Source organism: Rhipicephalus microplus, chromosome 5 (assembly GCF_043290135.1).
Source record: "Rhipicephalus microplus isolate Deutch F79 chromosome 5, USDA_Rmic, whole genome shotgun sequence".
Lineage (NCBI taxonomy): Eukaryota > Metazoa > Arthropoda > Arachnida > Ixodida > Ixodidae > Rhipicephalus > Rhipicephalus microplus.
Genome location: NC_134704.1, coordinates 197177827 through 197201310, shown reverse-complemented (window position 1 = coordinate 197201310; position 23484 = coordinate 197177827). Strand labels below are relative to the sequence as shown.

Sequence of the window (23484 nt, the reverse complement as noted above, 5' to 3'; positions counted from 1 at the left end):
AAAATGTTCAAGGCAGAGTTTGAAGTCCTTGATAAGTCCACTTACGAAATTATCCTAGGAGAGTTTCTTAAAGGGACAGTAAAGTTAACTATTAAGTCGACCTTGATTGTTGAAATGGCAGTCCATAAACCTCGTAGTGTTCCTTTTGTGCCAAGGAAGGGCCTACATTTAAAAAAAATCTCGTTTTAGTAGTCTGCATCAACTTAGCGCACTTAAAATTACCCGCCTCAAGAAGCAGACCGACCGGACTGTCTCGCGTCACTGTTGTCGTGCACAACGTTGCCCGGCTTTACTGCGCTAGTAGCAGCAGACCGAAAGCAGCGGGAGCCACAGCAGCAGCAACAGCCATTTATCAATTTCCCGCCATTGGCTTCGAGATTACAGACGCCTTTGTTTCAACTGCATCCCGCTAGATGGCACTACTTGTCCCTCGTAACAACACGAAAATTGAATTTTTGAACCACTCGTGCCATTCCCCTTAGTAACGTCCGGCAGTTCTTTTTTCCATGAATCAAACAGAAACGAACAATCAGCATTTTCTTGCATCTCTGAATGCATGGAACGTCCTTTATTTAGTGCCGTTAGATCGATTACTAGTAAATAATTGTAGGCGGTCCGTCTAATGTCATCGGGATCATTTTGAAAATGTGTGTTCTTGTGCATTTACTTTATTTCTCAGTAAGTAGGGTACTGTTGTTGATAATATTGTTGTTTTAGATGTAGTCGTACATTGAGCTTTCACTCTGACGTAAACTGTTATTTGACTTTAGTGTCCCTTTAAAGAATGTGGTGCCACCGTGGAATGAGGTGCTGGTGAAATTTTACTGTATACATTTTGTGGAGAGCCCACGCAGGGCCGACAGACTGTTACCATTGTTGAGTACGTAATTCTATGGGTGCAGTCCATCGCTCGAGTGCCTGTTGATGTCTGTGGGGTCACAACTGATAACGTCCATGTCATAGTTAACCCGATCCAACTGAGCTGCGCAAAGTAAAATAGATGTGTTTGTACCCCACAGTGCGATTTCCACGAGCTGTGGGAAATCCTTACTATAGGTAATTAACTCATATTTTGAGCTAATTGTTTTGCCTAGCAGAATGCGGATGGCAGTGTTTGAACTGGATGCTAGGGATAACCTTACCATTGCGGTCATTTGCGACAACAAAAAAGATGTATCCGATGCGGCATACCCCTGTGATGACCTATTCCCGGGTATGGCGAATAATTCATTATCGTCAGAGAAGATGGAAACATTAGTGAGAATTCGCTCCAAGCATGCATCCATTTTCAATTTCGTGCTGGATGACCAAGAAATTTTTATACCAGCTTCACGGACTCACCATGTTATCAATACTGGTTCTGCCCACCTCATCCGCCAGAGACCATACAGAGTGTCTCTGTCCGAGCACAAAATAATTGCTCAGCAGGTGGAAAAAATGCTAGGAAAGAAAGTTATTCAGAAGTCGTCCAGCCCCTCGGCAGCGCCCCTTATACTTGCTAAAAAAGATCGTTCCTGGAGATTTTGTGTAGATTACCAGCAACCGCCACGCTCACCACTGCAACGACTGACCACGTTTCAGACTTCTTACTACGCTACATCATCCTACAGCCTGGGTCCCCTCGCGTCATTATCAGTGATCGCGGCCGACAGTTTATAGGCGAAGCAGGTCTGCTTGGCAGTTTCGACAAGCCACTTCGTACTATCCACCAACTAACAGACTCACTGAGCACGTGAAGAGGACACTCATAAATATGATTGCTATGTCCGTTGACTCGAAGCACAAAAACTTGGACAGAATTTCACCATTTATGACATACACATACAATAGTGCACTCCATGAAACCACTTGATTTAGCCCGTTTTACCTGTTCTACATCCGTCTGCTACGCAAGACTCTCGACACCATTCTCCCGTTTTCGAAGCAGGAAAAGCCACCTCTTGCTGAGGCACTCTGTTGCGCAGAGGAAGCGAGGTGCATCGCATCTCCGGACTATTGCATCCAAAGACCATTCAAAGGCTCGCTATGATAAGCGACATCGACATGTCCCTTGCAACAAAGAAGATAGGGTGTGACTGTGAGTTCCATACCGCAAGCGTGGCTTCTACCAAAGGTTTCTGGCCCACTGCATGGGTGCCTTTGTCATTTTGTCGCGCCTTAGTCACGTTAGGTATGTCGCATCATAGCTCACATCTACCGGAATCGCTCCAAAAAAACTGGCATTCCGCATGTCGCTTGTTTGATGCCACATTGTGCTCCCGATACTGACTGAATCGACCGGTGGGTATCGTCTGCACTGGGAGAACTGATACTGCACTATGAACGAAGTGTAGAAGAGAAGAAAGAAGTGCAGTTGGACTCCCGCTGAGTTAAGCCTTCCGCGACCATCTATCATCTCGCCCTGTAAACATCTCTCAATGTTACAATATTGAGGATGACTAGAACTTGACGCCACGCATGAAGCAAAACATCTTTACAGACTATTTTCATACAAAATAAAGTGCGGTAACTTGCTGTTCACACTTGCTCTTCATTTTACGATATCTGTTACAAAAGTACCGGACCTTTAGTGTAAGAAAAAAACTGGCATAATTAAAGCATTGGAAACCTAATCTTCTTCAAAGTAGTCCCCTTGGGACTCCCCACACTTCTCCGAGCAGTGCTGCCATTGTCGACAGCATTCTGAGAAGGTATCTTTTGGAATGAAATTTAGCTCAGCTGTGGCTGCAGCTATAATGTCCTTCCTTGTCTGAGAATGCTCTCCTTTCAATGTCCTCTTGAGTTTGGAAAGCAGCCAGAAGTCGTGGGGTCCATATCAGTTTGTTGAACTATAGCATTCTGACTTTTTGCCGAAAAGTCTGAACCAAGTCTGAGGACTGCGCAGGAGCATTGTCGTGGTGGATGCACTTGTTTCCTGTTGACCACAACTAGGTCTCTTGCACTGCACAGCATCACATAGGCAAACAATTGATTGATTGATTGATTGATTGATATGTGGTGTTTAACGTCCCAAAACCACCTTATGATTACGAGAGACGCCGTAGTGGAGGGCTCCGGAAATTTCGACCACCTGGAGTTCTTTAACGTGCACTCAAATCTGAGCACACGGGCCTGCACGGGAGTTCTTTAGCGTGCACTCAAATCTGAGCACACGGGCCAGCCGCCGCAGCCGGGATTCGAACCCGCGACCTGTGGGTCAGCAGCCGAGTACCTCGGCCACTAGACCACCACGGCGGGGCACATAGGCAATGAAGGACATCCCTACTGTAGTACTTTTTGGTGATTGACCCTGTGGTGCGTACTCGTTGTGTACCATACTACGAGAGTAAAAGAAAGCACTCAGCATCACTTCAACGTTGCTTCGCAGCTGGCGGACCTTCTTTGGTTTCGGTGACGTGAAATGCTTCTACTGTGATGACTGGAATTCGGTTTCCGAGTCGTACCCGTACACACCAGATTCGTCACCAGTGACAATAGTGTTCATGAAGTTAGGGTCACTGCTTGTGAAATCCAGCATGTTCTGTGAGACTTCAACACGAAGTTGCTTTTGATTGATATGTGGGATTTAACGTCCCAAAACCACCATATGATTGTGAGAGACGCCAACACGAAGTTGCTTTTGCTCCACCATGAGCAGTTTTGGCACAATGTTGGCCGCAACTCTCTTCATGACCCAATTTTCGGTCACAATGGAATGTGCACAGAAAGTGCTGATGCCCAACTCAACAACAATTTCTCTGCTAGTCACACGATGATCCCGCGTCACCACAACATTTACTTCGGCAATGACCTGGCCGTTTCGGCATGTTGATGGCCGAGTAGAGCATCGCTGGCTCTCCACCGATGTGCAACCGTCTTTAAACCGGTTCTACCTCTCCTTAATATGTGTGCGGCTCATAGCGTCGTCACCGAAAGCAGTCTTGATCTTCCCAATGGCTTCCACTTGACTGTCGCCCAATTTCCAGCAAAATTTGATGCAATAGCGCTGCTCCAGTCACTCTATCATTTTCATTGCAATGAAAAACCCACCAGAGGACTGGGCACTACCTCACTCAAACGCTGTATCCCAGCGAAAGACACTATTGGCAGACGGGAAAAAATTCATGCATGTGCCCGAAGGTTCAAGATCGACTGATGCAAGCGCCCTTATTGAAATCCATCAGGTGCTCGCAAAAAAAAAAAGCTCGCGGTCGCATACTTTCCTAACAGACCTCGTACTGTGACCAAATGGTTATGCTAGTGCTTGTAACGATTTCTGAATTTTGAAATGCTTTTATTCAGACCTTAAAGAGTGCCCATGGTGTCTATATTTGTTTCTTTCTGTGTGTGGTTGTTCTTTCGGCACGATGTTGAATATTTAATCAATTACTACCGATAATGACATTAATATATTGCAGTCTGACCTTAACGCTATATCTAACTGGTGTGATAAATGGCTAATGGACCTAAACATTAAAAAGTGTAAAATCATGCGTGTATCAAGAAGTTGCACTACTTCACCTATTTACTATCTTAATAACATTCCTTTGGATTCTGTTAACTCTTATAAGTATCTTGGAGTTCACATAACAACTAACCTCAACTGGACAACTCATATTGAATACATCATTATCAATGCTAACCGCATGCTTGGCTATTTACGACGTAACTTTTTTAACGCTCCACATGGTTTAAAACTGCTACTTTATAAAACACTAATACGCTCTAAACTAGAATATGCTACAACCGTGTGGGACCCTACCTATAATAACCTGGTAACTTCCCTTGAACTTGTTCAGAATAACTCCGTTCGTTTTATATTGTCCAATTATAACAGAACCGCTAGCATTTCAACCATGAAAACTTCACTTGCACTTCCTTCCTTAGCATCTCGCAGAAAAGTCTCCCGTCTAACTCTATTTCACAAGATCTACCATCATCCCATCTTGCATGCCCAACTACTACTTCGCCCACAGCACATTTCCCACCGCATTGACCACCATCACAAAGTAGGCATCCCTTCATGCAACACAAAAACTTTTTTCAATTCTTTTTTGCCTCGCACATCAAAGGAGTGGAACAGACTTCCCGGTGACATTGTTGCTATTACTGATAACAATTTGTTCCGTGATGCTTTAGCTAACATTGTGTAATAAGTTCTTTTTTTGTGTTTTGTTGCAACAGCTAACATTGTATATTTAGGCTTGTTGTTGTATTACCTAACATGTATTATTATACAGCATATTAACAAACATTGTGCTCTTCCAAATTTATTTGTACGATTTAACCGTATTCACTGCTTTTTTTGTTAAATTCAATATTTTATTGTAAATAACCCACCCCCCTCTGTAATGCCATTTGGCCCTGAGGGTAAATAAATAAATAAATAAATAAATAAATAAATAAATAAATACAGATATTTTGTATCTTGAAATCTCTATATATAGAACTATTTCGCTATCCTTTTCAAGTTCGATATATCTGGGATCGACTGTATTGTACATCTTGTCCACCGCAATATTGAAGCTGCGGCTACAATTCCCACGTAAGGTCGTGTCCACAGCGATTCACACACGATTTTTCTAATACAGACTGTTGTATGCCAAAAGCTTGTTAACGGCAGACTCCAAATGCTCTGCCCAATGCATAGACGAGACTATCAACAGAAATGCACACAGACACCAGCAGCCATGGCATTGACGTTTTGGCTCAACAACAGCATGGTAGTGACTGTGTCACTGCAAACGCTAGCCATCTTCTATCACCAGCGAAGTGAAATTATTCTATCACTGAACGCGAATGCCTCACACTCGTTTGGGGAATGGGCAAATTTCGCCTATATTTGAAAGGACGATCATTCATTCACTGTTATTATGGACCCCACGCACTATACTGGCTATCATCGTTGAAACACCCTACCGCACAGCTGGGACGGTGGGATTTGCGGCTACAAGAGTACTCATTCACCGTCTATGAAACAGGCCACCAAAATGCTTGTCTCGTCACCCAGTAGATCTACCAGATCTTCCCGAGAGCGGCGAGTCCACATGCGTGATGACACTTTCAACATTGGCAAACATCGGAGATGAGCAACGACATGATCCTTACTTGAAAGAGATCGTCAACCCGCTGAGTGAACCGAACACTCCTCCATCGCTCCGTATGTTTGTGCTCGATGATGGCATTTTATACCGTTACAAAATGCATCCTGACAATCCTGACTTGCTGCTGGTCATACCTACATACATGCATCAGACTGTTCTTGCGCAGTTGCATAACATTCCAACCACTGGTGATTTGGGCGTCTCAAAGACTTACAACCGTGTTCAATGTTGCTTTTTTTGGTCCGCTTTACCGCTCCTTTCATCGTTACGTAGCTTTGTGCAAATCGTGTCAGCAATGCAAAACACCGGCCATCCTTCCAGCAGGAGGCCTTCAACACATAGAGATACCACCACAACCATTTTACAGGGTTGGTCCCGACCTCGTCGGCCCTTTTCCTCTATTCATCAGAGGAACGAAGTGGATAGCAGTTGCCACTAACTACACGATTTGGTATACGATCACACTGGCTATCCTTACCAGTAGTGCCACAGATGTCGCCGACTTTCTCCTCGAAGACGTTCTACTTTTTTATGATGCTCCTCGCCAGCTGACTAAAGACCGTGGCCGATACTTTCTATGAAAGGTGCACCTACAGACTACGGATCCGCTTCCAGCCACTGCACCCGGGCAGAAGCCGTGCCGCAGGGTACGTCTTTGAACCTTGAGTGGGCCACTGAGCTAGCCTAGACCTGGCCTAGTCCCACACTCACCTCAGGAAAGCTGGCCGACGCTTGTCGTATTGAACGGTGCTCCAGAAGCCTTCCTGGCTTCTTTTTCTTTCCATGCCGAGCCTTTTCCCGCACATTGCCTCGTAGCTCGTGCCTCCTTCTTTCGCAACCCGTGCCACTTGCCCTCTGCTCATAAGTTTATATACCCACTTGCTGCTATAAGTCCTTCATGCTTATGCATCACCCTTGAAAGATCAATTATGTGTCCTTTTGCCACAATATTCCCCTACTCAAGAATTATTTAGGGGAAAACAACTTTTTACAAGCGTAGAAGGTTGAATGCGCACAAAAAAATACAAAAAAGAACAACATAAGTGACAGGTGTTCAGTCTAGTAGGTCAAAAGGTAGCACTTAGCATGGGAAACAATGATATCTCCACTGAAAGCTGCTCCCCTGGGTTTCTGTACATACCTAGTAAATATATTCTGCAGCGCCTCTTCCCCCCATAACAATACAAACATTTTGCAAGCTCACTACAAACTCATATCGTTGAGATTCTATTCTATGAGATCACAAGAGCCAATACTAGCTTCGTAGATAATGGCTGCTGCTTGTGCCAATAACCGCTATCATGTTAAATAGGAAAAAAATGAAGTGAGAAAAAACCTTCTAGAAGAAGAGGAGATTTCAACCAGGGCGCTCTTCATGACAGTGGAGTATCCTACTGCAGAGCCTCGTTAGTGCTTAGAGCTCCTTCCCAAAAATGCGCTACAAAGGTCCCTTATTGAGCAAGCAATCGTGTTAACATATAATATGGTAGAAGAGTAAAAAAGTAACGAGGCATCACACAATGCAAATCACGCAACGGGTGGGTTGCTTCCAACCTATTACAAAAGGCCACGGAGGCAAGAAAGACAGAAGGGGAAACTTCGGGGCGAGTGTGTGCCGCGATAAAGTCAACCGGAAAGAGGAGATTGGTAAACATGCACTGGAAACCTCACGGGGATGCACAGAACTATAGTTTTCTGTCGCTGTAAGAGAGCGCACGTGCCTCTGGTCTCCGACAGCACCTGGGTAAAACCCAGGTGTCGCTTGCCACATCTGGTACTGGCCGATTACAAATGTTTTTAGCTACAAGTGTTTTTAGCCAGCATGGTTTGCTAAACAAAATAAAGCATGTGTAGTACATCATCTTAGTGCCAGCACTTTCTTATTCATATTTTCGATCAGATACTCTTATTTATATTTTCCATCAGATACTCTTCAGACAACAACAAAAAGAAGAAGGTTCAAGAACTAGACGCATAGTGTAGCTTTTGCACCTTCTTCGATACAACAAAAAACTAGCATTTGTTCTAGCTCATTAACATGTCGATCAGTATGATACAGAACTACCATGCAGTGAAAGAAGACAAATTTTTGAAGCACGTCTGAGTAGACAGCAACCTTTGCAACAATAGAGAAGTGTGCTGCTCACTTCGAGCAGTCAATCAATACTTTCTAGGAAGAAACATTCAATGCTTCGCCTGACAAAGAACAGATGCAGGAATGGGTGAGGACTCTTTGAAGAGGGGATTGACCATTGAAAACAAGCAATTACGTCTAGGCAAATTATTTTCTCAGTGAATTGTCAGCAGGTGTGACATTACGCTAAGTTTACATGTTATGACATCCCTGACCAGCCTTAGTTCTTGTTGCTCCCTGAAGCGGCTCAGAGCATTTTTTTTAAAGATACTTCATTTACTCGTGCCAGGAAATGAAGCTAAGAACTGGCTAGAATATTGCTTAAACTACCCCTAAAAGCTGCGCCAAATGAGTGAAAATAAACAGTGCTCGTTACGAATCGGGAGTTTTCGGCTAACGTTCTAACAACCTCCAAACTACTTCAAGCTTCCAGGTAAGCTGCATCCCGAAAAAGCCTGCTTCTCATCTTTTCGTGTTTGGTTGCTGTAGCTCTGCTCAGAAGAATAGTTCTCACAATGTTCAAAGATGAAACAAATTTCGGCAGAGTGTCTGAGAAAAACTTTAAGTTTTTTTTTTCTTAAATATGGAAGGCACCATGGCAGTTTCTTTCATTAGCGCACGTTATGTTCCCACAAATAAAACTTTTCCCCTCGCATGTGAAGGTCGAAAAGTGGATGTGAACTTGTTTAGCACTTGTGGACAGCTCTGTGAGAGCATCGTGGTACCGACTCATTTTCACAGCACTCTGGCTACCTTAGCGAAACCACATCGTAATGTTTTGCCACCGCGTTTACCGAGTGTATTTGAGCTATGCACTGATACACTTACCCATTGCAAGGGCGAAGCTCAAGCACCAAGCACGAGCATGCAAGCATACGACAAGAGCGGGTGCGACGCTTCTCACGTCTCCTGCACTGGCACGGTAGTTGGGCCACGTTTCTGTAAGTGGCACTGTCACGACATTCGCCACTGCTTCCCAGTGTGAGACTATCACGGTGCAGAAAGTAGTGGAGTTCCCCTTTCGTCTATTCTTGTTCTAAGCAAAAGGCTCAGCTACCATTCGTCATCAGCTACCATTCGTCATCAGTCACAGCGCAAAGTGCACGCAATGCTTAAGGGAATGATGTTTTCAAAGTTCGAGGCTAAAACAAACCCCTTGTGGGTTTATTCTGCATGCAAGGACACTCTACACGAATGGTTGGACACAGTGAACGTTTATAATATATTCTAATTTCCTTTCAAAGTACATCTAAATGCTCAATCTCCCGAGCGAAGCCCATCACAAGCGCGTCAACACTGATGTGGCTCTTTAGGAAGGGCAACTACAGTTGTAGTGATGTCACACCAGATCTGTAGTGAGCGTAGCTGTGCTCACACTTCTCTTTCGTGAGGGACGAAGGTTCATTGTCTGTTATGTCTATGTATGGAGCTGACTTTGCCAGTTCAGCGCCCTCTTTATATCATGTCACCCCTTTTCTTAGGCGACTACGGGAGTGGATGTCCCTTTGTCCACATAAATAAGGTGATATTAAATTATTTAGGGAGAATAAATTAATCTTAGTACGTGTATCATGCTTCCTAGAGATTTAAAACACGCTTGCATCAAAGAACGAGCAAGCCACACGTCCCCCCCTCCCCCCTTTAACAGTTGTGTAATGGGTATCCCACTTCTCCGCATAACGAATAATGGCATAGTGGTTGCTTCTTTGGTTCATGCAAGTTACGGTGATTTTATGGTGTAGTGGGTATCCTGCGTGCGTACTTCCCTAGAGAGTCTGCAATGAGAAAGGTCCGTGTTCCAGCTTTTGCTGTGGGTTCTGCACAGGCCCGGCGATTTCCATAATCACGTCGTGGTTTTGGAACGTTAAAACCCAACAATTATTCGTATACCTCGAGGCCTCAAAAGTGGCCAACAACATACCAGAAGCTGCCCACCTGCACAGTTCGGAGCACACGCAGCACAGGTGGCCGTGCCTCGAGCAGGAAGTCCTTGAGTGCGGGAAACGTGGGCCGGTCGGCCGGTGCGTGTGCCCAGCACTGGAGCATCAGCTGATAGACGTCCCCGGGACACGCATCGGGCTGGGCCAGTCGCTCACCCAGCTGGTCTATGCGCTGCAGGATCTGGGCACCACTCAGACCGACCCAGGGCTCCTGGCCAAAACTGAATGTTTCCCACAGGGTCACCCCAAACATCCACGTGTCACTGGCATGTGAGAAGTGGCGCGACTTGAGGCTCTCTGGGGCACACCACGGAAACGGTACCTGCATGGGGAGGGCCCATTACAGTGACCCCCATCACCTGGGGCACAGCTACCATCCTTCATTCAGCGTTCTCTGGCAAGTATTTCTGGGTCAACACGCTCAATAAGCTCTTCTCAAATACACAGCACAATCCTCAACCATGGAGTACAACAATCAATGAACCATTCAACCATACAGGACATTTTTTCTACAGCTCTCTTCTTGAGGTTCCTGCAACGTCACACCTGAAGAATGAAAACAATATCTCTGCTCAACACAGCCTTAATAAATGTCAGCAGATAATGAGGCCAACGAAGAAAAGATAGAGGATGTTAATTGTACTGTTTGAAGTGCAGTGTAATAATTGTGATTTAGATAGAAAAAAAGTAAAGCCTACTGGTAAGTAGTCTTTTCATCCACTTTGCTCACTTTCTCACATAGACTGGTACAATCAACATGCTTTATACTTTCTTGGCTTCATTCTTTTCTTATCTGCCAGGATTCATTAGACTAGCTATTCGACGTTGGCTATCGTTGTGAGCTATATAGCTTGACAGAGCCTTCATATTATTTTGAGATGCTTTTCAGAAGGTGACAGTAGTAATGAAGTGTAGCTCCAGCAGCACTGTGTATGTGCCAATAAGCAGCAGAAAAGCGTTTTAGGAGATGCAAATGTGCAGAAGGCCTGGCTAGAACGACATCATGCACAATTGGTCTCTGTAACAGCATAGCTGTTTTTGATACAAGAAAGGTTCGGTAGGGATGGAAATGGGGTGAAGGAGTCCAGCAGGGGGTGCAGCAGGTTGTTTTCAACGTTGGCATTTATCGCAAGAGGCCACGTAGCGTCGAACCGACCGCGCGAGACCACGGCAAAAGAAGCGGTGCCGGACGCGGTCGTATGTGCGAGATACACCCAAGTGGCCGGCAGCTGGTTCGCCGAGAAGCTCATGCAGGACCGTTGAACGGAGATGGTTAGGCATGACTAGAAGTAGCTCAAGGCCATCTAGCTGAATGCTACGACGGTACAGCAGGCCATTTAGAAGAACGAACATGCGGAGTGACACGTCGTTAGGGTCAGATTTCAGACGGGCAATGAGTGACCGCAAGGGCGGATCGCGACACTGTTCGTCACCAATCTGATGAAACCTAGACATGGACATGACGCTGGGGCCAGGCTCGCCGACCGATTCATCTGGTTGGTCAACAGGATAGTGGGACAAGCAATCGGCGTCCAGATGGAGGTGTCCAGACTTGTAGGCAACTGAGTAGGAGTACTCCTGAAGACGCAACGCCCAACAACCAAGTCGTCCAGAAGGGTCCTTCAGTGAAAAAAGCCAACAGAAGGCGTGATGATCAGTGACGACAAGGAACGGGCCCTCATACCAGTAAGGGCGAAATTTCGAAACTGCCCAGACAAGGCCAAGGCATTCTCGTTCTGTTATAGAGTAGTTACGCTCCGACTTTGAAAGGAGACAACTTGCGTATGCAATCACACGATCAGCGCCCCGCTGAGTTTGGGCCAAAACTGCACCAATGCTGTGACCGCTAGCGTCTATGCACACTTCTGTAGGAGTATTTGGGTCGAAATGTGCAAGTATCGGTGGTGTCGTCAGAGCGGTGATTAGTCGAGAGAAAGCATTAGCTTGAAGAGGACCCCAATAAAATGGGACGTCGTGTTTGAAAAGGTCTGTGAGTGGGCATGCGAGTGCCGCAAAGTTTTTCACGAACCGGCGAAAGTAGGAGCAGAGGCCCACGAAACTGCGACCATCATGGGTAGAGCATGGAATGGGAAAGTTCGTTACTGCGCGTACTTTAGCCGGGTCTGGTCGTACACCGGAAGTGTCAACAAGGTGGCCTAACACAATAATTTGATGAAGACCGAAGCGGCACTACGAAGAATTCAGCTGGAGGCCGGCATGTCGGAATGTTTATAGAATGGTCCAAAGGCGTTCAAGGTGTGTGGCGAAGGTGGGTGAGAAGATAATCACGTCATCTAAGTAACACGGCAGCACAACACCCATTTAAATCTTTGAAGCAGCATGCCCATCATTCTCTCGAAGGTTGCTGGGGCATCGCAGAGACCAAACGGCATGACCTTGAATTGGTAAAGGCCGTCGGGGGTAACGAATGCAGTTTTCTCACGATCCATTTCGTCTACAGCAATTTGCCAGTAGCCAGATCAGACGTCGAGAAATGAAAAAAATGTGGCGCCATGAAGACAGTCAAGTGCACAGTCAAGTGCGTCATCAATACGTGGAAGAGAATACACGTCTTTCTTGGTTATTTTGATGAGGTGCCAATAATCAATACAGAAACGCCAGGAGACTTCTTTCTTCCTTACCAAGACCACTGGGTAGGCCCAGGGGCTTGATGATGGTTCGATGATGTCTTTCGATAGCATGGTGTCCACTTCCTTCTGAATCACTGCTCGTTCTGATGCGGACACGCGGTAAGGCCGACGGTGGATGGGCGCAGAGTCACCAGTGTTGATTCGGTGCTTGACACTATTAGTCTGGCCCAAGGGACGATCACAGATATAAAAAATGTCATCGTAGGAGGCCAAAATGCGGCAAAGAGCATCGGCCCTGATCAGGCAAAAGATCTGGCGCAATCATATTTCGAAAGATGGCCTTGGCAGAACCGGGTAATCGTGAGACTTCAGCTTGGTCCGGAACAGTTACAGCGACAACGTTTATGTCATCATCTCTTATGGCAGCGAGTTGAGCAATCGACACCTGGTAGGGCAGCACTTGAGGAATGAGGCCGAAATTTAGGAGCGGAAGAAACACGCAGTTGCCCACTATGGTGGCGATGATACGCGGCACTGTAACACTGCACGTCAGTCATGCATCTCTTATTGGTGTAACAAAGTAGTCTCCATCGAGAACTGGAGGAGTCGATGACAGACAGACGTATGTCACAGCTCGAGGCAGCAAGTGAACAAAAGTGGTTGGACCCAAGCGGCTGATGGGCTTTTCACAGGCACCAGAGAGCAGGGGAAGGTCGAGGCTGAGCGTGCCAGAAGAACAGTCAACCCAGCCGAGTGTGCCGAGAACAGCCGAGTGTGCCGAAAGAAAATCAAGACCTAGTATGAGGTCATGGGGGCAACAATCTAGAACGGCAAAAAGGACTACGGCGTGACGACCAGCAATGTTGACACGAGCAGTGCACATTCCGACAACTTCTACAGCGCCGCCATCGGCAACACTTATGGCTTGTGTCCTAGAGGGCGTCATGATCTTCTGCAAACGGCGGCGTAGATGTGCACTCATAATGATAGGTGGGCGCCTCTGTCAACAAGGGCAGTAACAGGAACATTGTCGACTTTTACTTCAATGAGACTGTGGTGTGTGAACAGCGTCAGTAGAGGATTTCCGGGCGTCGTTGGTATTGCAGCTTCACCTCCATAAGCTGTAATATGTAGTTTTCCTGCTGCGATCGTTCGGAGAAGCTCGGCGAGAAAAAGCGCCAAAGCGGCGGAGAGCGGGATTGGCGGCGTAGCGGCGACGGGGAGCGGGAGTAGCGGGGATCGGAAGAAAGGGCGGGCGTCAGTGGGGAGAGACTCATGAGGAGGCGGCGAGTAAAAGTTGGACGGTATAGCGGCTGGATGTCCAGAAGTGGTAGGGCGCATATAAGTAGGGTACCTCTGACGTGGTGTTGGACCAGCGGCAACAGCAATAACAAGAAATATGTCCAGGTTGATGACAGGAAAAGCAGATTGTCGTCAGAGGTTCGCCATTGCGTAGGGTTCCGGAAGGGAAATAATGGAGGAGATTCGCGAGCATTACCTGAGGAGTATGGGCGTACTTCAGGGTGAGTCACGGGACAGGCTGACGAAAGACCGAGATTAGCGAACTCCTGTCTTACCACAGCTTGAATTAAGGCTACCGATGGGTGTGAAGGGTCAGTGGCTTGAGTTGTACAAACAGGCTGTTGAATGGGAGCTGGACAGACAGCTTCAAGCTTCCAACGAACAATTCGGGTGACGTGGTCATAGGTGGATGGTTGGCGAGCGGCTTCACACGGTGAAGTTGCGGCCGTGTTGGGCAGTCGTGTGAATCTTTGCATAATATGGCGGCTCTTGGCGTGTTCAAACTGCCGGCACTCTTTGATGATTTTGTTGATGGTGGTGACGTTAGTGTATACAAGCAGGTTGAAGGCATCGTCGGCAATGCCTTAAAGCACATTCGATACCTTCTCAGGCTCGGGCCTAAGTTCGTCAACCTGGCGGCAAAGGGGGATGACGTCGTGAATATACATGACGTAGGATTTGGTAGACGTCTGTGCCCGAGTAGCCAACTGATTTCGCCCAGTTATCTGTCATGCAGCGGTGTTCCCAAAAAAGGTCACGAATCTTCTCCTTGAAAGTGTCTGAGCTGGTAATGTCGGCTTCGTGCGTCTCGAACCACACCCGCGGAGGGCCATCAAGGTAAAAAAGCACGTTAGCAAGCATGAGTGTTGGGTCCTGCCTATAGCTGGCGCTGATCCGTTCATACATGTTGAGCCCCTTGTCAACGTCAAGGCCATCCTCTCTGGAAAATACGCCAGCATCACGAGCAGGAGGTAGGACAACGTAGGTAGGAGTCACAGAAGAGGCGGGTAATGAAGACGATGTACCTTGGACCTGTGACATGGTAGGACCCGTGATGATGCGGCCGCTGCGGAGCTTCGTGATGGGTACAGGGAAGGAAAGCACGTCCACCACAAATATGTTACGTAAAATGAGATGAAACGTGACTATTGACATGCAATTGTGTTCATTTTTAGAGTTGAGGCTACCCAGGGTTTCAGGGACTGCAACCGAGATGGGACATTGTGGCTTTCTTTCCATACAGATAGGATTTCAAACTGAAGTGCAGTGCACCTTTTACGGCACAACTTCCTAGACCCACACTGTAGACACCACACTGCCAATGTTCATTCAAGTGTATGCCCACCCATCCTAAGGACACACAACACTCCAACACCGATACAGCACTTGCTGTACAGATTTCAGTACGTGAAATGCTTGCTGCACTGTGTCTGCACTATATGCTCCAAATGCTGCCCCAATGCAGGCTCTTGCTTTCATTAGACACTATTATGAATGAAGTCCGCAGCATTCAACAGTGGTGAAAAATAACAACAGCTGCCCTGGGCACTTACGGATGTGACAATAGGTGCGTCGTGGACAAGTATTTCAGAGCCTTCTCAAATTGGGGAAGGACACGAATTTCGCTGTCAGTGTACATGAGCTTTTGCGACAAGGTCGGCAACACAGAATAGACAGATCAACAAACCACACTGGCCAGAGTGTCTTTCACAAAGTTGCAAGGCACTGACAAGCACGAATGCAGTAACTGGTGGAACCCCAGCAGACCGAGTGGGACATTTATCATTTTTTTGGCTGATGATGCAGCCAGTGATTTTTTGCATCACAGCACAGTGCTTCAAGCTCGGTTTGTGCATAAACTGCAGGGTAATCCTAATGACAAGGTGATCAAAATGCTGGTGAATTAGGTTAGTTGATAAAGCTATCACAGGTTGCTCAACATCAATGATCTAGCCTATCGTTGCCAAGCAAGCATGTACCATTTGTTGGGCATGTACACAAGCTCCGGAACAAATAGAGAAAACAAAGTAACAAGAAAAGCACTGGAGAGGGAGACAACCAAAAATAAAGCCCAAGCCAGCCGGACGGTCACCCACTGAAGAAGCGACCAAATGGGTAGGGCCAGTTAAAGACTAAATGTGGCTCTTAAGTCTCTTTATTTGTTATCAAATAATTTGGCCTTTAAGCCCTGCAGAAACAGCTGTCAGCACACTTTAGAGTCCAACGATGATGGTAGTTGTGCCATGCACGAAAGCAAACCGAGTCAGCTTAAAAAATGATGAGTGGGTGTTACTGTGGGATCGTTCGGTGTTATTGAAGATCGCCCATGACATTGAGCACCCATGCATGTAAATGAGTGTCAAAGTGGTGTACAGATATATATTACGTCTATTGGTCATAAATGATGAGTTAATATTTCATTTTCCCCTTCATTATTACTGTTTTGTATAGTGTCGGATCTAGCCTGAAGTTGGCAAAGACGAGCTTTCTGCACGTTCTCTACACTTTGTCCTTCCGCAATTGTAAAACGTGTGGGTATGCACGTGGATCTGCGTTCGCGGATGCCACAGTAGATCCATGTCGGAGGTCAGCAGGCTGTCGATCATCTGCAAGGTCCTTGGCATGTCGGCACACAACTATTCTGTGATCGTCATCGCTATCATCTTCATAGTTGTCATGGTGTATAGTGGGTACCTTGCATGTACTCGGCTACGGCAACGAACAAGCCTCTACCTTGACAAGCTTCACCCCTTATAGAAGCCATAAGTTCTGCCACGTTTGAGAGCCAGTGGTGCACTGTAGCAACTCCCACTTGAAGGGTGTGGGGTGCATCACCCCCTGTAAAGTCGTTTGCGCCTCATGGCGCACACGCGTTTCCCAGATAAGCCACATTTAGAATTCACAACCATTGAGCTGTAGGTAGCAGTGTGCTCGTGAGCGTTTAGCATCATGATCATCATCATGGTTAGCGCAGTAAAGCCAGCAGTGATGCCTGGCGGCTGGCAATGCATGAGATATAAGTGGCAGTGTTGCCAAGTTAGCAGTTTTCCTGCTAAATATAGCAGGTTTTATTGTGTTTAGCAGGTAAAATTATTGCACTGCAGGTTTTTTTTTCCACTGATGAAGACAAAAGAAATGCAGTTTTCACCACGGTCCAAGAGAAAGGCAACGAAATACAAATGGACTTCATGCAAAAGATCACTCCAGCAACAAAGTCAATTTCGTAGAAAGTCCCTCAGGCATCAACCATTCAATGTAACCAGAAATAAATATTGACGCCAGAAAATGTCACACGGACACAGGGACGCAGATACAAAACAGGGAATTTACTGTCAGCCCAATGGGCCAGAAACACCAGAGCCTGGGCACACCGAAATACTTTGTCCTCTTTTAAGAGGCTTGCCACTATAGTTGCCCGCGTACCTTGCGTCAGTATTTCAATCATCCTCGCCAGTGAAAGGCAATAAGATTTATAATTTATTAGTATAGAAAGTTGGGCGAGTTGGTTTGACGACATTTCTGGAAACATTTTGGCCCGCACACAGAGAACGGGAAAAAGGAGTGCAAGATGACGAACAGGCACAAACTCACAGCTCAGTTTATTAAACGAAATACATGTAATATATATATCCCATTGTAGTTCAAGAGCGCATGTGCATAAAAAACAAGCAAGAAAAGAAACCGTTTTCCCATCCACTGTGTGCACGTCGAAATGTTTACAAAAATGTCAACAAAGTTTGCATGAAAGAAGGTGATCTTGTACAAACCAACAAATGTCGGAAACTACAAGCGTGACAAGCGAATGGCTCTTCATTCTCTATACATATCATCATCACTTGCACATCTCCTCATCATCTGTAAATATCATCACTAGTCTGATTCTGCTCGAGCGTGGTTAAATAAACCGGTTCCTCATAAGTGGTGGACGGTGCATCTCATTCCCTCAAGTCCTTTTGCCCGTCCTAGCTGGAGCTCCGCTCAGGTCATCCCGTACAACCCCCTGCCATGGCTGCTCAAGAAAATTCTGGCCCATCCCACGCTACCATTCTGCAGCAGCCTTCGCCACCCGCTCTGCCCAACAACACCCGCCTGCCTGATCCATCAGTGTTTTCCGGTCTCCGAGGTGATGATGTAGAAAACTGGATGCAGAACTGTGACCTCGTCAGCGATTTGAACAGGTGGGACAATACACAAAAGTTGCGCAGCGTCCCCTTTTATTTGTTTGATATCGCTAAAACTTCGTTCTGGAACCACCAACCGGATCTTCCTGGCTGGGACACTTTTGTGCAGCAAGTTTATCAAATTTTCGGTGCTCTTACACTTCGCAATTAGGCAGCAAAGAAGAAACTCGCTGAACGCATGTAGCTGCCGGATGAATCTTACACCTCGTATAATGAGGATGTCCTTGCATTGTGCAAGCATGTTAACTCGACTATGTCCCCGAACGACCAAATACACCACATTATCAAAGGCATCAACACCGTCGCCTTTAACGCTCTCGCCACACAAAATCTTACCACCACCCAGGATGTGATAACCATCTGCCAGCGACTTGACGAGCTTCAGTCTCTTCGCCTCTGCTGCGATGCCACCGACATTCGTCTGCCTGCACCCCTCGACTTGCGTGCACTTATTCGCGACATCGTGAAGAGCTTCACGGGAGCTACTCTTCCTGCGCTGGGAAAGTTACTCTCCCGTCTGCAAAAATGGTTTGCGAGACCTGATTAGGCAAGGGATCGCATCTGACGTGTTTCAACGGTCCCTGCATGTGCTAGACACAAACATACGTCGAAATTTCCGCGCTCTCTGCTGCACCCACCGTTCCTGAGCCCGCACCAGGAGACCCAGTGCGTGCACCACCTTACTGTGCCCCTCAGCGGTCTCCTCCGCGTATCTGTTACTACTGTGGCTATCGAGGACATATCGCCCAGTTTGCTTAAAGGTGCCAACAGGATGAGCAACGCGGAAGAACATCGAAACTTCCGTCCGACCATGAACTACCTACGGCCACACTCCCGTTCGTCCTATCATCGTTCACCATCTCCTACCCAACATACTGACAAGCTTGGGAATTAGCATATGTCTCGCCACAGGTCGCCTTCTTCAGGTCGCCGTTCAGTGTCGCCTTTGCGACCCGCCTTCCATTCCACGAGCACCCACGCGGAAAACTCCCTGATGCAGTTTTAGGAGGGGAAACTACATCTACTGGACAGCTAACAATTCCTACAGAGCGCCCATCAAACTTGATAGTAGTGTTTGTGGAAGGTGTACGCGTTGAAGCTCTCGTAGACACTGACGTTGCCGTTTCGATTATTCGTGCTGATTTTTGTTCTGGCCTTCTAAATGTAACTATGCCTTATGGCAGCCCACCTCTACGTGCAGTGGCCAACACTCTCATTCGTCCACTTGTGCAGTGTATGGTCCGTGTCTGCATAGAAGGCATTGATCATCACATCGTTTTTGCGGTATGTTGTAAGTGCACCCATGATCACATTTTGGGGTGGGAATTCTTGTCTTCTGCGTCCGCTTCCATATCTTGTCATAAGCCCCTCCTACATCTAAATGCCACTGACTCTTTGCCGCTTCAACATGACAGACGCATCTGCTTTGTCACCACGTCACATTATGCACTTCGGCCATACATCGAACAAATTATAAGTGTTAATTGCACCGACATTGTGGATGGTGACGTACGAATTCTTCCTTACGGCCATACCCTACGTAGGGGTATTGTGATCACACCAGGGCTTATTCGCTTCTTCGATGGGTCTACCTACCAAGCCGCCATAAATCAAACACCCGAGTGTGTACTGCTCCCCTGTGGCTCAACAGTACCTTGCGCGGTTGACATTCAGCCTGTTGCGATTATTACTCTTTCGAACAAAAACCACAACGATGTCCCAAAGTCAACATCACCGCCACTCAATGCCTCTTCTACACCTGTCAGCATTCATAAGCACTGACTTAACACCAGCTCAAGCTGAAGATTTGCTGGCCCTGTTGAATAGACACGATTCTCTATTTGACATGAATTCGCCCGTCCTCAGCATGACTACCGCCACTACTCACAGCATCCACACTGATGGCTCTTGTATTGTACATTGGCGTACATATTGCGTGTCTCAGGTAGAAAGCATGATCGTCAAGAAAAACGTCACAGACATATTATGACACAACATCATACGTCCTTCCTAGAGTCCCTGGTCTTCCCCAGTTGTTCTCATCCAAAAGAAGGATGGGACAGTTCGTTCCTGCTTTGGTTACCGAGCGCTAAACAAAATAATGTGCAAGGATGTTGATCCTCCGCCTCGGGTCGACGAGGCACTGGATTCATTACACGGGCCGAGTATTTTTCTAGCCTCGACCTAAGGTCAGGTCGAGGAATGAAAGACGGTGTATTGCGTGGTTTGAAATAAAAAAACATGTCTTTGCTACCTTGACGACATAGTAGAGTTTTCATCCAAGTTCTCGCAGCATTAGCAACGTCATGACGAAGTCTTCACATGCCTTGCAAAATCCGGTCTACAGCTTAATACCAAGAAATGTACGTTTGCAAGCAAGACAATCAAGGTTCTCGGCCACCTAGTCAGTGAAGAAGGAATTCGATCAGACCCTGAGAAACTTGCCGCCATCCTTAACTTTCCTTGTCCACTACATCAAAAGGACCTGCGCAGCTTCCTTGCGTTAGCTTCTTACCTCCGGCGCTTCATATGCGGCTTCGGGGAATTTGCGTCTCCACTCCATCAACTCCTCACAAGTAACGGCACCTTCGTTTTGAGCAAAGACTGCGAAAGCACTTTCACGGCACTGAAGAAAGCCCTCACGTCTAATCCGGTACTGTGCCACTTCAATCCAAGCGCACCCACCATCCTTCACACCGGCGCTAGTAGTCATAGTCAAGATGTGATACTCTTGCAGCGCGACAACAACTCTCGTGGACACGTTGTTGGTTAAGCAAGTCGTGTTTTTACCACTGCAGAAAAAAACTACATCATCACAAAGCAGGAGTGCCTTGCTGTTGTTTGGGCAGTGCAAAGATTTCGACCATGCCTTCACAGCCATCACTTCACCATCGTTACCGACCATAACGCCCTATGCTGGCTTTCATCGCTAAAGAACTTATCAGGTCACCTTGGTAGCTTCGCTAGCAGGAGTACGATTTCGATGTCGCCTACATCAGGTCACCTTGGTAGCTTCACTAGCAGGAGTACGATTTCGATGTCGCCTACAGATTTGGAAAAAGCATCAAGATGCTGATGCTCTATCGCGCTGTCCTCTGCCCAGCAGAAGGCACTCATTATCGCTACTCCAAAACGGCACCGCATCTCCAATTGCAGTGCCACGTTCACCCTCACCTGGCACCCAATCCGTCCTCGTTTCACAACATCTCGACCCATACTGCCGCACCATTGTTGACCGCATGACCGGCTCTACTCCTCCACCAAACGCCCGACTCTGTCGACAACTTGAACAATTTAACCTTCACGATGGCGCTTTATACCACTACGTTTACCACATCGATGGCAACAAATGGGTACCCGTCATCCCACGTTCTCTGCAACGTGAAGTTCTGGAAGCTTTTCATGATGATCCAACCGCCGGTCACCTAGGCAAGACTTACAACAAAATACGAAGTCATTCTTTTTGGCCTTGCCTCTCTTCAGCGGTCGCTAAGTACGTCGCCTCCTGTGTCCATTGCCAACGATGAAAATGACCCACAACTGCTTCAGCTGGCTTAATGCAACCTCTTCCTTATCCCGTCATGCCTTTTGAAGTCGTCAGAATCAACTGGTACGACCCTCTTCCTATAATAACATCAAACGGAAATCATTGAATTGTCACAGCCGTCGACCACCTTACCCGCTACATAGAAACAGCTTCTCTACGATCTGGGACTACCACCGAGGTCGCCGATTTCTTCTTTCGCCACATCTTTTTGAATGGAGCCCCATGCCTTCTCCTGAGCGATCTTGGCAAAGTCTTCGTCTCTTCTATTGTTGAACAAGTTTTGCATCCCTCCATCACTCCTCGCAAGACCGCTTCTAGTTACCACCCATAGACTAACGGATTGACTGAACGCTTTCATCAAACCCTCTCGGACATGATCACAATGACCACCCCAACCACACTAACTGGGATGCAATCCTACCCTTCGTGACATCCACTTACAGTACAGCTGCTCAACACACTATTCACTTTTCTTCATTTTTTTTCTCGTCCACGGTCGCTCCAAGTTTTGCTCTGGGACATCTCTTTTCTTTAGGTCCCTGCACCCTCAACAGCTCCTTTCTCTGAAGAATTTTTATCTCGTCTCGCACACTGCCGTCACCGGGCCCGCGTTAAAATCGGCCTCTCAGGACACTCAAAAGTCTCGCTACGACTAGTCTCACTGTGTTGTGACTTTTTCCCCTGATGACAAAATTCTTTTATGAACTCCACTGCGCATCCTCGGCTTATGCGAAAAATTCATCAGTCGCTTTATTGGGTCGTACACGGTGGTCCAACAGATACCTCCTGTCAATTATCGCGTTTCTCCTCTTAGTACAAATCCTGATATTCTTGCTGAGGAACACAGATAGTCCATATATCTCGTTTGAAGCCTTATATGCAACACATTTCATAATACTCTCAGGCAACAAGGCGGCCACTCCCACAGCCCAAGGGAATGATTGTGAGCGAGGCAAGTGCATGATTCTTCATTTTCTTTAGATATCATCATCACCTGTACATTTTCGTCATCTGTAATCATCACTAGTGTGATTTAGCTTGAGCCTGGCTGAATAAACCGATTCCTCGTAATACACATATATACAGTAGACTCCCTTTAAGACGAACTTGAAGGGACCACAACCATTTTTTAATCTCATCAGAAGTGTCCCCAAAAACCAAATACTAACATCCCAAGTGCACCCGAATATGTTGCTTGAAAACGCTCAATGCCATGCACTATTTACAATGGGGAGGAAAAGAACAATAAAAACATTTATTCAGCTCAGCTTGATAAAAACGATACTTCCAAGTAGAATATTTACACTAGTCTAACAAGTAATCGATTTAATTCATAATAAATATGCTAATAAATAAATTGCTACCACAGTTTAACAATAAAACTCTAGCACGAGCATATTTTGGCGATTATCGGAGAAAAAAATTGGGGAATACGTAACTTATTTTAAACTGTCACAAAATTAGACATTTTTAAAAGCTATTTTCTGAAGGTCTACAAACTTGAAACCGTGTGAATTCATTCTTCATTAGACATGCATTTCAGGTAAAAATATCTTCCTTGAAACAAAAATATCTGTCTTTTTATAGCATCTGCAATTTTCGAAAATGACAGGTGACGAAGTTGGTGCCTCCGTGTTGGTGAAATTTGATATTTTTTTTTTCTCGTAAGTTATGCTGCTAATCATAAAACGAAGTTGACTTTTGGG

General features: G+C 46.4%; 1 protein-coding gene across 4 annotated transcripts in view; it reads right to left on the bottom strand.

Annotated features, from left to right (window-relative positions):
• Ack (activated Cdc42 kinase) overlaps positions 1–23484 on the bottom strand; it is a 302026-nt gene that overhangs the window by 261286 nt on the left and 17256 nt on the right. For all 4 annotated transcript variants that reach the window (XM_075896334.1, XM_075896335.1, XM_075896336.1 and 1 more), the window contains exon 2: positions 10153–10479. In XM_075896334.1, coding sequence (XP_075752449.1) covers positions 10153–10479 — 327 coding nt within the window. The remainder of the gene's footprint in view (positions 1–10152; positions 10480–23484) is intronic.